Source organism: Rhinichthys klamathensis, unplaced genomic scaffold (genome assembly GCF_029890125.1).
Source record: "Rhinichthys klamathensis goyatoka isolate OS25496 unplaced genomic scaffold, OSU_Roscu_1.1 h1tg000330l_1, whole genome shotgun sequence".
NCBI lineage: Eukaryota > Metazoa > Chordata > Actinopteri > Cypriniformes > Leuciscidae > Rhinichthys > Rhinichthys klamathensis.
The window spans coordinates 824876-842567 of NW_026606845.1; the positions used below are offsets into that span (position 1 = coordinate 824876).

Here is a 17692-nt window from a genome sequence, read left to right on the forward strand (position 1 = left end):
GTTAATGCCTTTTTGCACCCGAGTCCGGGCTATGTGCCCAAGGTTCCTACGAATACGGCTCGGTCCACGGTCCTTCAGGCATTCCATCCTCCACCTCATGTGTCGGCAGAAGAAGAGAAGCTTCATTTGCTCTGCCCCATCAGAGCTTTGAGCGTGTACCTCAAGAGGTCCTCTTCTTGGAGGAGGTCGGACCAACTATTTGTGTGTTTTGGGTCACCTAAGAAGGGACTCCCGGCATCCAAGCAAACTATTAGTAATTGGATTGTTCAGGCTATTACCTCGGCTTACAAGGTGCGCAATTTGCCATCACCTTTAGCCGTTAGGGCTCATTCTACTAGAGGCATGGCGTCCTCTAGGGCCCTCCTTTCGGGAGTTCCCATCCAGGAGATCTGTGAGGCAGCCGGTTGGGCTACCCCACACACTTTTGTTAGGTTCTATAGTCTGCACCTCCCTAGTACGCCTGGCGCACATGTGCTCTCGTCCTAGCTGAGTGCCTGAATCAGTTTCACTCCGGGGCAGGCCTGTCTTCGGTGCATGGCCTAGTGGGCATTCGTTCCCCAAAGTGTCGATCTTACGACGCAGTTCGAGTTCCCTCAAAAGGGAACGTCTTGGGTTATGACTATAACCCTTGTTCCCTGAGAAGGGAACGAGACACTGCGTCGTCCTGCCACGCCCCTCGAGGCCTTAGAGCGTCTTGCTTCATCGCGAGGCTAGTGTGTGTTTGTATCAGTGTCACTTTTATGCATCCGGTTATGCCGTCACATGTTACGTCACGACGCAACACCAATCAGGATTGGATTAGTTTCATTCATACTTCAGATGCGCACGCTAAGGGAGCGTCCCCAAAGTGTCGATCTTACGACACAGTGTCTCGTTCCCTTCTCAGGGAACAAGGGTTATAGTCATAACCCGAGACGTTTTGTAGCTGAATGCTCTTGTCTATCTCACTGAGCTTTTTACAGATCTCAACAATTAAACATTACTGGGAAAACCCTATATAGCCTATACTGTAACTTTATTGGTTGATTGGTAAGTTTGTGATTCCTATATAATTAAAATGGCAGGCCATTTGCCAATTTGGCATATATTACAAAATTTCCATGTCATAGGTATTTATGGAATAGACATGCATGTCTGACAGATTTTGATAACTGAATGAATAATTTTGCAAGTCATGGCTCACACGATGAATGAATGTTTAGAAGTTGTGAAGAGTTTCAATGAGAATTAACTGCATTTAGTTACTGTGCAAATTGTAGACAGTTGTACTTACTCTTTTCCACACATCTGTCAAAACACATGCAATTTTCTAAAATCAATAATAAATTCAAATGTTATTGTTCAGAGATCTGAACCTATTGTTTTGAAAAAAAAAAAATACTGAGAATTTGAGAATTGAGCCAAAGCGATTGAGAAAAACTGTAATAGATACAGGTGGGTGTCCAAACTTGTCTAGACGCCCCTATTCTAAACTCACAGGGGATTTCTATCCACTGTAGGAGACGGTTCAAATTACAGTTAATTACAAAATACCAAAAAATATCATTTTGAAAATCTCCTGTACATTTGTTGTAGGTGTTGTTATATGGTGATGTCAGACAGAATGGCTACTCTTATTTTGATCTTTCTGCTCATGATTCACGGTGAGTCACTGCAACTGTTCACTCTGCAGACACTCATTTTGCATTGATGTATGTTGCATATTTCAAGCATTTATTAAGGATAAAATACCTATCAAATTACACAACACATTTTGATGATATACTGTGCTTATGATGAATTCTGTGTTTCAGGGGTTTCTAGTGATGATTGGGGTGTGAGTTACAGTCCTTCACACATCTGTGCACTAAAGGACTCAACAGTGATAATGAGATGCACTTATACATACCCTACTGGATATCAGATCAAGAAAGTGTTCTGGACCAAAACACTGGTAAAATATCATGGAGAGTATCCAGATCTGTCTAATGACACTGAATACAGTCAGAGGCTTCAGTATCTGGGAGATAAACAGCAGAACTGCACCGTCAGACTGAGTCATGTGACACTAAAGGATTCACACATGTACTATTTCAGATTCATCACTGATAAACCTGATGTAAAATGGACTGGTGTTCCAGGAGTGAATCTTACTGTCACAGGTGACTTTGGTGAAGTTCATCTCTTCTTCTGTGCATTATGTTGAATAATAATCAGTGTATGACAGCAGCACTAGATATAATGTGTGTGTTGTGTTCAGATCTTCAGGTGGAGTCTCCTGAGAGAGTGACAGAGGGAGATTCAGTCAGTCTGACATGTAAAAGCAGCTGCGCTCTGACTGACAGAGCAACATTCATCTGGTACAGAAACTCACAGCCATTAACTGAGAGAAGAGACAGAAACAATGAACTCCTGCTGCAGTCAGTCAGAAGAGAGGATTCAGGCAGATATAGCTGTGCTGTAGACGGACACACTCACGTCTCTCCTGCTGTTCAGCTCTATGTCATGTGTGAGTATTGCATAATTCTTTAATATTTTGTAATGCATGTAATGTAATAAATAAGGATGCTTAATGAAGATGTTTACTACTTTGTGCTCAGACCCACCAAAGAATACTTTTATAGTGGTTAGTCCATCTGGTGTAATAGTGGAGGGAGATTCAGTGACCCTGAAGTGCATCAGTGACTCAAACCCTCCTGCAGAAATCCGCTGGTTTAAAGGAAGAAAGATTGTAAGATCTGGAAGAATCTACAGCATCTCAAAGATCAGCTCTGATGACAGTGGAGAATACAAGTGCAAGTCCATCTATGAACATGGAGAGAAATACTCTAATGCTGTGACTTTAAATGTCATGTGTGAGTTAATGATGGTTCAGTTTCTGTAGTAACCAGCAAATTAATGGATTTACAATCGCAAAACATGAATATACACTTTCTTTTGTCTGTTTTAGACCCACCCAGGAGCGTCTCAGTGTTGATGCGTGGATCTGGTGTAATAGTGGAGGGAGATTCAGTGACTCTGAACTGCACCAGTGACTCAAACCCTCCTGCTCTGAACTTCAGCTGGTTTAAGGAGAATGAAACCTCAACTGTTGGATCTGGACAGAGTTTCAGTGCACTACAGAGTGGACGCTTCTACTGTCAGGCTCACAATCAACATGGATCTCAGAGATCAGACGCTGTAACTGTCACTGTAAAAGGTAGAGCGGCTCATATACTTACATTACTCTTTTTAAATGGCGGTAAACTGATCAGTTTATCTTTATCTTTCCTCTTGTCCCAGTGAAATATTGGAGGATATATCATACTGCAATTGTAGCATCACTTTGTGGAGTTGTAGCTACTGTCATCATTGTGTTACTAACCTGGTAAGAGTCTGAATTTACTTTTTTTATTTAGTTATGTAGTTTAATATTATGTTGTGTTAATATAATATGTATTCTTTTCGAGCAGGAAGAAACTGCAGTCCAAGGTCAGTCTGTTTCAGTACCATATGGGCTCAAATACAGGGTTTGCCACTGAACATGAACTGATCGCAACTGGATTTCTCACATTTCTTTCTGTTTTTTTCCTCTCAGTCCACCACAAACAATTCTGATGGCATAATCGTGAAGTCTGAAAATAGGCTGATTTCATATGTGTATGAGAATGTGGTGGTACGTTTTTTTTCTTTTTCTTTTGAGCCTACGCTAATTCAAAAACTAGTTTTGTTTTACTTTTTCTCCTGGTTCTCATGTTTTCTTCTATCTCTCTTCCATTAAGGCCGTTCATCCTTGCATCAACGCTCCTAAAATGACCATCCCTCTGTATGAGAATGTAACAATTTATGAGAATCTTACCGTGAGTGTCCAGCTTTTCTCATTGTCAGTCAATAGAGATTAGTCTTGTGCTATTAAATGTACAGTCTTCTCTTGACACCACTGCAGACAGACTTTGAGTGTGCCTTTTAAACATTTCAAAATGGTTGAACTTGGTAAATGGATCTAATTTTTGGCTCATTTTTGTCTCAGGCTAACAGGAATATGCCGTAGTGGACGATGGCACACACCAAAACATTACAGTCTTCATGTGACTGTGTGGGTGGAGCCTTGGATGATTGACAGGAGTGTCTTATGAGGATTTACTATTTACTATTTAGAGTATTTTGAAAATATTGGAGAAAATGTGACAATGGATACAAGTAGAAGTTATCATGAAAATATATTGTTGCTTTATGCATTGTTTGATTATAATTGCTTATAGTTAATGCTAATTATTTATTAATTAGCATTCACACACACACAAATGCTTCATGTTGCAGTGCATGATGGGAGTCACCAATCAAAACGCAACCAAAAGCGTCTTAAGCCTAACTTGATTGTAGAACAATATCAACAAATGGTCTATACAATAAAATTATACTTACGATGCTTTTGGGAAACGCAGCCCAGGTCATAGTTTCTCTTGCCACAACAAATGTGCTTTATGAACACAGAGTTGGAGCAGCCAGATGCAAACTAATATTGAAAAGTAAAGGGTCAAATGTCCAACTAAATCAAACACTGATCACCATGATGGTGACATAAAATGAAACATTCCATAAAACATCACCATCTAAACTTCTGTAAATCTAAATAAGACTGTTTGTAGATATGACATAAATAAAGTCAAACTGGTAATAATAAGTGCAATAATGTGTAATGGCTCGAAGTCAGTAGTTATTGTGTTTCTCTTTTTTTCTGTTCTTGTTTCTCTTTCTTTCATTGATTCTTCTTATTAACATTAGGTGTCACCACTAATGGCCAATCATCACTTAAATAATCACTTAATTATCTAATTAACTCCAACACTGCTTCAGTGTTAATTTTTAACACCCTGTAGTTGTAGACCCATATATGTACACCAGGAGTGTTAATTTAACACTGGGGATTTTGCTGTGCACAATGACACTGACCCAGCAAGATCACCCACAGGTGCCTCTCCATTGCCACCATCGCTGCCATTAATCTACCAACCATGGCGGCGGTCTGCTTGGTGGTGCAGAGAGCCAGATCTCTGATATCGCATCAGGGGAAAGACCCTTACCCTGATCCAACTACTTCAGCCGATCGGCTTGGTAAGACTGAAGCACTATCGTGGAGTGAAGCAACAGCCTGACCTGCTGCCACATATGGAGCTTTCAAGATCACAAACGTCTCGTCGATTGGGGGCATCGCCATGTATCCATGCTCCTGCATCCCCAAGACATTTGCATAATTTGCATGTCTATGTTGGTGGATCCGGGCAGAATACGATTTCTTCCTTGTCCACGTGATCTCAGTATGGAGATTGGGAAGGAATGGAAGGTTCACTGGAGTTGGGTTATGTCCGGAAGGAACCAGTTGTCCAATCTGCAATCTGTGGTCTCTTCCCTAGCGCTCCCAAGACCGTTGCAGCCTGCCTGAGGCGCGCTCCATAACCCCCAACAGCTCCTCATAAGCGGGGCAGGGAGGTCGCGAGAGCTCAGATGACTCTTCCTCTTCGGCCTCAACCAACACCTCCTGCGCTTCTTGGCATGGTGCCAGAACGGCTCTGTCCGCTGAGCCAGAGGATGCACCGGATGCTGCATAGAGGGCGTGAGAGGGACCCGAGCCACGGGGCACAGATGCTTGTCCAATTCAGTTACAAGCTGTCATGAGTTCTAATCACATTTATGAAACTTTTCAATCTGGTTTCAGGAAATTACATAGTACAGAATCTGCCCTTTTAAAAGTGTTTAATGACTTCTTGGAAATGCTGTTGCTTTGATCTTACTAGATCTTGATTTGGTTGATCACAATTTATTAATTTCTCTTTCAAACAATTGTGTTGGAGTTAGAGATACTTCTCTTGAATGGTTCCGGTCCTTTTTAACAAATTGTACAATTTCCATTCGTATTGGACAAAATACCTCCTCCACCGCTCCTCTGACTTGTGGTGTTCCTCAGGGCTCCATTCTTGCTCCCATTCCTGTTTTTCCAAAAATACGCAATCTCTTTCCACTTATATGTTGATGATGCTCAGTTGGTACCTTACTTTTAAAGCTAATGATAAAAATGCATTAGGAGCTCTGTATGAGTGCATTCAGGAACTTAAATTATGGCTTACAAAAAAATCTCCTCACTGTAAATGAAAGTAAAACTAAAGTGATTCTGTTTGGACCTAGTGATGCTTTTAGTGCCAATTCACAACCTTGGTTACTTAACCCAATGGGTTACCCCCATCTGTGAAAAATGAAGGGCCTAAATTATGGCCTAAAGTTTGACAAGCAGATAAATGGATTGGTTAAGTCGTGTTTTTTTTTTTCATTTACATTAATCATTTAGCCGACGCTTTTATCCAAAGTGACTTACAAATGAGAACAATAGAAGCAGTTAAACTAACAATATGACAACAATATGCAAGTGCCACGACCCTTACCAGTTTAATCTAACACAGTACATGTACTTTATTTTTATTTTTTATAATTAGATATAGAGTAGAAGAGAAAGTTAGTATTAATGGATCAAGTGTTGCCGTAAAAGAGGCGTCTGTTTCTTGTAAATGGCCATGGATTCAGCAGCTCTGGTTGAGGAACAGACCAGAAGAAGGTCAGAGAAAGAGATTTTGTGCCTCTTTGAGATGGCACCACAAGACAACGTTAACTTGCAGAGCCCAAGTTTCTGGATGGTACGTAAGTCTGAAGTAAAGAGTTTAGGTAAACGGGTGCAGAGCCAGTGGTTGTTCTGTAGGCAAACGTCAGTGACTTGAATTTAATGCGAGCGGCAACTGGCAACCAGTGCAGTTTAATGAGGAGAGGAGTTACGTGTGTCTCTTCGGCTTGTTAAAGACTACTCTGGCTGCAGCATTCACGATCAGTTACAGAGGTTTGACAGTGATGCTGGAAGACCAGCCAGGAGACCATTACAATAGTCCAGTCTGGATAGAACAAGCGCTTGGACAGGGAGTTGTGTAGCTCTGATAGGAAGGGCCTGATCCTCCTAATGTTGTATATGGCAAATCTGTAGGACCGTTCTAGCAATGTAGTCTGTGAAATGATGGTAACGCTTTAGATTACAGCCCGGAAAGTACTGTGTAATTAAGAGGAATTTACAGTGTAACTTTCTGTAATTATAGTGTACCTATAAAGTACTTACATGTAAGTATACGGGAACAATTTGTAAAGTTTGGGAAATAAAGGGGTAACCACCAGGAGAAATAAACAAATATTTATACTGTAAGTATTATAGAACTAAGGGGTACTTATTCTACTATTATGATACAACAATCTTACATTTGGGAGCAATTTAGCGAGAACATACACTGCGTACCTTTTTGTAATAATTGTGTACCAAGGCAATACATAGCCTAATACTGTATAGGCTTTTTAAAAATGGGTACATCTCTATGCATTTATAAAATATATATATATATATATATATATTATTTTTTTTTATAGCAAAAGTGCAGATGTTTGGGCTAACATGTTTCAATGCAAGAAAAGCTAAGACTATTGCATTTTTTTTTATATACTGGGAAATATATCTGGTTTCATGTGGTTACAGGGTAAGTGGTGCTTGTATAATAAATAAAGGTTTCCGAGTCAGTGATATAAGATTGTGTAAGCATTTTTATTGTACTTACCCTGTAACTACATGGAACAAGAGGGTAACAAGCACCACTTTAATTTACAGCCCGCAATGTCACACTTACCCTGTAACTACATGGAACAAGAGGGTAACAAGCACCACTTTAATTTACAGACCGCAATGTCACACTTACCCTGTAACTACATGAAACAAGAGGGTAACAAGTACCACTACATGAAACAAATTTCTTTCCCCAATATTTAAGCAAAAGTTGCAATAGTTTTCGTTTTCAGTGCGCTTTTGTTAAAAAGATTACTTTATAAATGCATAGATGTACCCTGCAATTTTTAAAAAGCATACAGTATGTACTGGTTCACCATTATTTCCAAAAAGGTAGCCTATGTTCTTGCTAAATTGCTCCCAAATGTAAGACTGTTATATCATAAAAGTAGAATAAGTACCCCTTAGTTCTATAATACTTACAGTATAAATATTTTTATATGTTACCCCTTTATTCCCCAAACTTAAAATATTGTTCCCTTATACTTATATTGTAAGTACGTTATAGGTACACTATAATTACCGAAGATTACGCTGTAAAATCGCTTTAATTACGCAGTACTTTCCAGGCTGTAATCTAAAGCGTTACCAATCCCAACTTCAAAGGTTCCTGGCTGACCTTGATGGGGTTATGGATGATGAGCCTAGCTGGATGGAAAAGTTGTGGTGTAGTGTTGGGTTGGCTGAGACCACAAGCAGCTCTGTCTTCGCAAGGTTTAGTTTACGTGGTGGTCCTTCGTCCAGCAAGAAATGTGTGTCAGGCAGGCTGAGATGCGAGCAGCAAACGTCGGATCATCAGGCTGCAATGAGAGGTAGAGTTTCGTCTTCTTCGCCTGGCTAAAGTCAAAAGGTATCTATCTAAGAAGAACTTCGAAAAATGAATTCATGCGTTCGTAATCTCTCGTTTAGACTATTGCAATTCTCTTCATTATGATATCAATCGCTTTTGCAATTGGTCCAAAATGCAGCAGCCTGGCTTCTGACTGGAACGTATAAATTTCAGCACATCTCTCCTGCCTTGATTTCTCTGCAGTGGTTGCCCGTAAAAGATAGAGTTGAATTTAAATTATTAATCTTGATTTTTAAATAATCTCGCACCGCCCTGTTGTGTCACCGTGTGTCAAAAACCTTGGCCACGGGTCGGCACACTGCTTCAAGTGTTTCTCATGCATTGTTTTTACCTGATTCGTACAGTGCTTTAAACACAATCAGTCCATGAAGACGAAAAAAGGCTGACATGTTTCCTAGGCACCCCTTATATAGGTCGCACTAGCATGTCATAGGCTGTCGCTAGCCAATAAGATTGTCATGATTTGACAGTTGCTTCAGATACCAGTCACCAGGGGCGTGGTAGCGGTGGGAAAAGGGGTACCGAGTAGTCAAAAAGTCCGTCGCCGTCTTTAACCAACCCCCCCCCACCCCGTTCGAGAAGTCGCCGAGCTCAAGTCAAAAGTCCGTTGCGAGGGGCCCAGCAAGATGTTTTGTACCCAGGGCCCAAAATGTGGTACTACACCCCTGCCAGTCACACTGAGGCGTTCCCCATAAGCGTCTCATCATGCAGTGCGAATTCCATTTTTAAAGGGAACCACTGGCCAAAGTCACATTTTAATAATAATTTCAAATGAGCATTAAAATTTGACATGATCCATCTTTTTTTCTGATGCTCAGATAGCGTTAAAAAGAGCGCTCATTTCAGGTTTGTCCAGCCAATTGTCCTGTGCAGTCCTGACCGTGCATCTCAGAACTGTTTCTATGGAAATATGAGCTTCTAACAGCAGCTTCAGTGACATGATTACCAATTTGGATCTTTTATTTAAAAGGCTAGAGCCATTACTACAATACAATACAATACAATATTTATTTATAAGGCACATTTAAAAACAACCAAGGCTGACCAAAGTGCCGTACAGGACGGAATAAAACAAAATAATAATAAAAACTACCAATAAAGGAAAACACAACAATAGATAAACCATAATTACCAAAATTAAGCAGTATTAAAGGCCAAGGAAAATAAATATGTCTTTAAAGAAGATTTAAAGGAGGAAACAGACGAGGCTAATCTAATGTTATGAGGTTGGCTGTTCCAATGTTTAGGGCCCGCAGTTGCGAAGGCGCGATCACCTCGCTTTTTAAGTCTAGATCTAGGCACGATGAGTAGACATTGATCGCTAGATCTCAGACTTCTAGAGGGAGTGTATGGGCGAAGTAGATCAGTGAGGTACTGAGGGGCCAAATTGTTGAGTGCTTTATAAACAAATAATACAATTTTAAAATCAATTCTAAAGTTGACAGGTAGCCAGTGCAGTGATGATAAAACCGGGGTGATCGACTCGTACTTACGGGTCCCAGTGAGAAGTCTAGCAGCTGTGTTCTGCACTAGCTGTAGACGGGAGAGGGAAGACTGAGAGACACCAACATAAAGAGAATTACAATAGTCTAAACGTGATGTAACAAAAGCATGGATCACTGTTTGGAAGTTACTCTTGGTTAAAAAAGTTTTCACTTTAGAAAGTTGGCGAAGATGAAAAAAGCACGATCTTACAACAGTACTGATCTGTTTATCAAATTTTAGGTTATGATCGAACAGAAAGCCCAGATTTCTAGCGCATTGAGTTTCATAAGGGGCAAGTGGACCACGGTCAGCATCAAGAACACAGTTTTCCCTTCTAGAGCCACCAAATGTGAAAAGGCCTCAACCGTTACTCTGACAGGACTGATTTCCTCTTCCTCTTGGGTGTGACGTCCCTCAGCGTCTCTCCATCGCTTATGAAGGTCACGTGATCACACTGTGATGCTGAAGTCTTACTCACTAAAGAGGAAACGGTATTTTTAGAGACGTGATGCTTTCAGGAAGAACAAGGCCGCTGACAAAAAAAATGCTTAGAAGTTGTCATGATAAAAACATTTAGATTTAGAACACTTCAGGTTGCTATTAATAAATCAGTAAATTGGAGGTTTATCAAATGCACACTTGGCAATGCTAGTGATAAAATGTGTTTGTTGACGCCACTGCTACTGCAATACCTTCCAGTGTTTTACAAGCTAGGATTGTTGGTCTGCATATGCAAATTAAGTAAAGTTATTCAAGCATTTATTTTCTCTGTTTCCTAAGAACAGGTTCCTTGTCTATTTGCAACTGATTAAATATAGATATTCCCAAGTTTGAAAACATGGACTGAATTAAAGCATCTCTCCGTTTAATGTTTATGCATTAGTCTAATGTTGTCTGTTAAAACTCTTCCTCTGCTCGATCTGCACTAGTTGAGGTGTCATGAGCTCATATTTTAATATAAGGTGTTAATCACGTGTCACTCAGGGTGTGAAAAAGCCAACACTGGTTTCATCCTGATCATTTGTAGTGCTGTCACTGGTCAAGGGTGTTGGTGAAACGGGTAAGAGCATGATTTTATAACTGTTCTGTTAAATATCTTAAGTGTGGAGGGATTTATGGGAGGTTGGTTGGGGCTAGTTGTCACAGGGCTGTGTCTCAGTAACTGTATGGTTCAAAATCAAAAGTCCAATAGCACAATGTTTTCTCTAGCAGTGTTTTGTATGTTGGTGACAAACACCTTAAAACTCATTATAAAATCAACTTTAATCTTTTAACAACAGATAACTGTATAATACAGGCTGACTAGATAATGAAAGCTGCTCTCAATCAAAAGGGGACGGTGATAAATAAATAAAGTATTTTATTGATTTCTGTTTGACTTTAAGCTAAGAACTATAGCGTATTTCTCTTTTAGTTCTATGTTCAATCTCTAAACAGATGGTGCTCAATTTTCATAAGAAAAAGAAGATGAGGTCACTGATGCTACATTAGGTGATCCACAAACTTGTACGTGTGCATGCGCAGCTATAGTCAAGATACAGGGGGTTTATGTTGAGCTAGTGTCTCCATCTGTAGGTCCAAGAACAGTATGACACTTTAGCAAAGTTTGATGATAAGGAAGGAAGAGGACAGGGTCAGCTGACTGAGGCTAGTGTTATTATTAGTTTAAAATTAACCAAAAACAAACACGTGATCTCTGCGTTTCCATAAACTTCTCTGTAGATCAAAGTAGCATAAAGTCCACTATGGGCTTGGAACAGACACAGTGCACGAGTCCTCAGTCCACTCTCTCTCAGAATCTCCCAGTTTCCCAGTGGCTTTTATCCAGTCGCTCCATGCCAATTACTGCAATTACTGCAACAAGACACAGATGTTTATCATTATGCACTTGACCTGCCTCCCACATAAACAAATGTGTTTGACACTATCACAGCAGCCAAAAAAGAAAAAAAGATATAACTAGAATGTACATTTCCTGAAGAAAATGTGAGTGGGTGCTTGCAGTGGCAAAACTCGGCACTCGGTTGCTAGGATAGTTGCTACAATGTTGTACATGATTGCATACGAGCCAACAACCATGTCTGTACGATGTTGTGGAGCTGAAATATGGCTTCTATATGTTGCAATATGGTTGCTAGGTGGCTCTAAACGGTTGCTAGAGAGTGGTTACACAGTTACCATGGTGATGTTTACAGACTGTTTCCCAACCGAAACAAACGAGCCAACCCCCATCTCTATATGATGTTCTGATGCAGAGATAGAGGTCATGCTAAACGGTTGCTAGGGTACTCTGTTTGGTTGCTATGGAGTTGCTTGGGAGCTGCCAATGAAGAAACGTCCAAAGTGAATAGGACGTGTGTATAAATTATACATAACACCAAAAGGTGTTATGTATAATTATAAAGCTTGTCAGTAACTAATGTAATTAATTTTATGTCATTGATTTATGATTGTAAAAAAAAAAAAAACTTCAATTATGAAATTGATGTGTTTTTATAAAATGTTAAAATGTGAATTTACATGTAAATATATATTTGTTGTGTTTTTTAGAGTCTGGAATAGAGGATAGTATATCCTGTACCAGAAATCTTTTCAATAAATTTCAATAAATAAAGCGAGCATTTGAAGCGAAACAGACGCGCCTTCAAGGCAAAATTTGCTTATTGTGGGAGGGGCAAGTGCTAGACGGTTGTCTGTTTGCAAGATGGCTGATGTTGATCGAGCAAAAGAGTCACCGCTCTGTATTTGCTTTAGAGAGCAGAACAGTGGCGTAGGGGTCATTGTCATTGTCGCCGTACTTGGGTCCACCAGACCCTCCGGAGGCGTACCCAGTTTGTCACTTCACCACGTGACAGCAGCAACCAAGCTCCTGATTGGTTAACGCGGCGCGAACAGACGCCAAAGTTCAGATTCTTTAACTCGGGCGTCAGACGCGAATTCGCTTCAAACGCATGAATGCACAAAAAGCTCCAAATATTCGCCTCTTTCGCGCGTACTGGATGCGAAATCGCGCCGCGATAAACGCGTCTATCGTGCCGCAGGACCTCCAGATGCGCGTAAACGTGTCTTTACATTGACTTGACATGGAAATCACTCGCTCCAGACGCTCAATTCGCATTTGGTGTGAACGCAGCATTACAGAGCCTGCCAGCCACTTCCAATATGCTAAATCACACATTTCTGCGAAATCATTGCTCTGAGCTGTGACTCCTCAAAGTTCATCACAATGTTAAGTCTATGGGATTTTTCGGCCGCTTTTTCGCCCCGGGGGCAAACATCGTACCCCCGATCGCTTATAAAAGTCATAGCACACCTCTCCTCAATAGGCCGCATGTTTTGACACCTCATTCATGGGTCTGTGACAAAAACTGCGGGAGGAGTAGCGCCGAATAAAAAGTGGAATAAGTTTGAGCAATAAGTGAGTGCCTTGCCTTTGCCACCCACTAATAAGAGTTAAGAGCCCAACTAATGGAAACACTGATCACTGTTATGGTGACTTCAAATGAAACACAGAGTTAAACCTCTGTTAATTCTCAATAAACCTTCTGTAGACGTCTGACAGAAATAAAGTCAGTCTGGTTAGTAATAAGTGAAGCTGGTAATGCTGTTTGTGGAGTTGTTTAATCCTCCTCTGCTGAGATCTTCAGATGTAATGTCTTCTTTTCTCTTCAGTGGAGTTCATCTAAGACTGTGGCTGAAGTCAGTTTCCTTCAGTGATTCTGCTTGATAAGCCTTGTTAAAGATGAGATGACTCCATATTTAATACGCCACAGACACATAATATATATTTGATGAAACATTTAATGCACTGAGGAAATATGAAAAACGTAATGTGTAAAAATGAGACAGAAACGACAAGAGTTAAAGTTGAAAAATAAGCCACTGTACATTTGTTGTAGGTGTTGATAGTGACATCACTCAGAATGGCTCGTCCTCTTCCTCTGATCGTTCTTCTCATGATTCACGGTTAGTCAGTGCAACACTTCAGAAACACTAAAGATAAATTGGATACGGCATTTTTTATGCTGCTAAATTGTTCAAGGTGAATTCTGTGTTTCAGGGGTTTCTAGTGATGATTGGGGTGTGAGTTACAGTCCTTCACACATCTGTGCACTAAACGACTCAACAGTGATAATGACATGCACTTATACATACCCTACTGGACATCAGATCACGAAAGTGTTCTGGACCAATGAGCCTGCAAGGGGTGATGAGTGTCCAGATCTGTCTAATGACCCTGAATACAGTCAGAGGCTTCAGTATCTGGGAGATAAACAGCAGAACTGCAACGTCAGACTGAGTCATGTGACACTGAAGGATTCACACATGTACTCTTTCAGATTCATCACTGATAAACCTTATGGAAAATGGACTGGTAATCCAGGAGTGACTCTTACTGTCACAGGTGACTTTGATGAGGTTTATCTCTTCTTATGTGCATTATGTTGAATAATAATCAGTGTGTGACAGCAGCACTAGATATAATGTGTGTGTTGTGTTCAGATCTTCAGGTGGAGTCTCCTGAGAGAGTGACAGAGGGAGATTCAGTCAGTCTGACATGTAAAAGCAGCTGCGCTCTGACTGACAGAGCAACATTCATCTGGTACAGAAACTCACAGCCATTAACTGAGAGAAGAAGAGACAGAAACAATGAACTCCTGCTGCAGTCAGTCAGAAGAGAGGATTCAGGCAGATATAGCTGTGCTGTAGACGGACATACTCCTGTCTCTCCTGATGTTCAGCTCAATGTCATGTGTGAGTGCAGATTAATTTGTTCTTTTCAAAATTAAGAGATTGTGTTTGAATTAGATTATTTAAGGTTTTAATTTTTGTCCCTTTTAGACCCCCCCAGGAGTGTCTCAGTGTCCATCAGTCCATCTGGTGTAATAGTGGAGGGAGATTCAGTGACTCTGAACTGCATCAGTGACTCAAACCCTCCTGCAGAAATCCGCTGGTTTAAAGGAGGAACGATTGTAGGATCTGGAAGAATCTACAGCATCTCAAAGATCAGCTCTGATGACAGTGGAGAATACAAGTGCAAGTCCATCAATAAACATGGAGAGAAATACTCTGATGCTGTGACTTTAAACATCATGTGTGAGTAAATGATGGTTCGGTAACTGTAGTATAAATAGGGCAGTGTTTCTCTGAAGCATTGTGAGTCTGAAGATTTTGTTCACACTAAGATAAAAGTTTGTGCTTTTGGTACCAGATCAGAGTTATTTCTTATTTCTTCTTTTCTGTAAGCACCACCTATTGTCAATAAGTGAGTTTGCATTTCAATCAGCACATCTGCCTTTTTATTCAACATCAATCTTAAAAGACATATTGCATGCAAAATCAGACTGAATTTTCATGCAAGATTTGTGTTGGATTTAACAGGCCTTAAGTCGATCGTAGAGACCATTGGTACCAGTGATTTGTACAATCTACCTTACAATGCTTTGGGGAAAACACGGCATAGAACAGAAAAAAAAAGATTTTACCGTTTTGTTTTCTGTTTTAGATGCACCCAGGAGTGTCTCAGTGTCCATCAGTCCATCTGGTGTAATAGTGGAGGGAGATTCAGTGACTCTGAACTGCATCAGTGACTCAAACCCTCCTGAAGAAATCCACTGGTTTAAAGGAGGAACGATTGTAAGATCTGGAAGAATCTACAGCATCTCAAAGATCAGCTCTGATGACAGTGGAGAATACAAGTGCAAGTCCATCAATGAACATGGAGAGAAATACTCTAATGCTGTGACTTTAAATGTCATGTGTGAGTTAATGATGGTTCAGTTTCTGTAGTAACCAGCAAATTAAAGGATTTACAATTGCAAAACATGAATATACACTTTCTTTTGTCTATTTTAGACCGTCCCAGGAGCGTCTCAGTGTTGATGCGTGGATCTGGTGTAATAGTGGAGGGAGATTCAGTGACTCTGAACTGCATCAGTGACTCAAACCCTCCTGCTCTGCACTTCAGCTGGTTTAAGGAGAATGAAACCTCAGCTGTTGGATCTGGACAGAGTTTCAGTGCACTACAGAGTGGACGCTTCTACTGTCAGGCTCACAATCAACATGGATCTCAGAGATCAGACGCTGTAACTGTCACTGTCAAAGGTAGAGCGGCTCATATACTTACATTACTCTTTCTGAAGTGATTCAAATGAATCTGTTCTAGAGCTGTACGTTTCTGGCTAAAATGAGAATCACAATTTATTTGGTTGGAATAAAGATCACGATTCTCTCACGATTCTGAAAAGCTTTATTATTTCAAAGATCTACAAACCCTGAACATTAGGTTACCAAACAAGATAGAAACAAAATAAGACATAATACTCATTTAAACAAATGCAGTAAACAAAAATAATGTAATGTTTAAATAAATAAAAGAAGACAATTAAACATTGACAACATTCAAAGGTATTATGCCAGGCTAGACCTATTAAAGATTCTTAGCAAGAAACACTAGCCTATCAACATTTTTGGGTTGCGTTGAATAGCATTGCTTTTATAGACTTTTGTTTCGTCTGGCCGCTGGTACTGTGATTGAGCAGTTTTGTTTTTAACCATCTCATACTGTAGTATGTGATGACATTTCAGATGATTTAACAGATTGGTGGTGTTACCCTTCGGTGCAGAAACGATGGCTAAACATTGCTTGCAATGTATGGTTTGCTGAGCAGCATCATCTGGTTTGAAACCGAAAAAAGCCCACATCAAAAAAATCCTCTTTTCGTTACAAAAACAAAGTCAGGGTTCTTATCATCAGACCTACTTGCGCTTTGCTCTGCCTCACTCATTCTGCTCTGCTTAGTTTCTTCTCAAGTCAAGACACATTTATCGACCGTCGCATGCGTTGTTTTTGTGATGGAACTAGCACAAGCACATCTGGCTTTGAATCAAGATCGCTATCTTTTAACGATTAATCGTGCAGCTCTTATCTGTTGAGATATTTTTCTCTTTTGCCTCAGTTGCAGGACGTCTGGTGATATTATACATATCCATTGGAGGGGTTTGTGGAGCTGCAGTGATCATTACGATGTTAGTGATTTGGTAAGATGTGTGTCTATGGTACTTTGTAGTGTGTGTGAATGAATGACTGAATAAGAAAGTTGGGTAACGCTTTAGATTACAGCCCGGAAAGTTCTGTGTAAGTAAAGCGATTTTACAGTGTAACTTTCTGTAATTATAGTGTACCTATAAAGTACTTACATGTAAGTATAAGGGAACAATATCCCACTAAGCAAAACTATGTCCAAAAGACGTCTTTTCAACGTCTTTGTCACAAAAGTCGGACGTTGAAAAGACGTCCACTGAGGAGCCAGAATGAAAGTTTTTATGACGTCTTTTTTTGACGTGTTCTGCACGTCCGATATAGACGTTCATGGACCCTTCGTACAAGGTTAAAAACTAGTTCAAATGTGGTCATTGTGGACATATTTTTTTACATCATTTATGCTCTCATTTAGACATAATTACTTTGACTATTGCTGTCAGATGATCTTAGTGAGAATTAGCAGAGATTTAGATCAGTGGTTCTCAACTCCAGTCCTCGCGACCCCCCGCTCTGCATATTGTGTATGTCTCCCTTATTTAACACACCTGATTTAGATCCTCAGAACCACTGGTTTAGATGTTGATATTTGTTTCATTTGAAGTGTCACCATTGTGGTGATCAGTGTTTGCTTTAGTTGGGCTCTTGGTCCCCTCTATTTTTACTAGGGCCGGGACTCGATTAAAAAAATTAATCTAATTAATTAGAGGCT

At 40.2% G+C, this 17692-nt stretch overlaps 2 protein-coding genes and 1 long non-coding RNA gene across 3 annotated transcripts; all 3 read left to right on the top strand.

Moving 5' to 3' along the window:
* The first annotated feature begins 1756 nt into the window (after nt 1-1756).
* On the top strand, nt 1757-3584 carry LOC130105924 (B-cell receptor CD22-like). The gene is made up of 6 exons (XM_056272112.1): nt 1757-2141; nt 2240-2488; nt 2580-2834; nt 2930-3178; nt 3432-3450; nt 3557-3584. The coding sequence occupies exons 1-6, from the start codon at nt 1757-1759 to the stop codon at nt 3582-3584; spliced, it is 1185 nt and encodes a 394-aa protein (XP_056128087.1).
* Nucleotides 3585-3587: 3 nt separating this feature from the next.
* Nucleotides 3588-4052, top strand: LOC130105888 (uncharacterized). Its single transcript, XR_008809675.1, has 3 exons — nt 3588-3634; nt 3741-3818; nt 3989-4052. It is a non-coding gene; the product is annotated as an uncharacterized LOC130105888 (long non-coding RNA).
* Nucleotides 4053-6524: 2472 nt separating this feature from the next.
* LOC130105925 (B-cell receptor CD22-like) lies at nt 6525-16983 on the top strand. The gene is made up of 8 exons (XM_056272113.1): nt 6525-6644; nt 13838-13904; nt 13999-14343; nt 14442-14693; nt 14781-15035; nt 15445-15699; nt 15795-16043; nt 16898-16983. The coding sequence occupies exons 1-8, from the start codon at nt 6525-6527 to the stop codon at nt 16981-16983; spliced, it is 1629 nt and encodes a 542-aa protein (XP_056128088.1).
* Nucleotides 16984-17692: the final 709 nt, after the last annotated feature.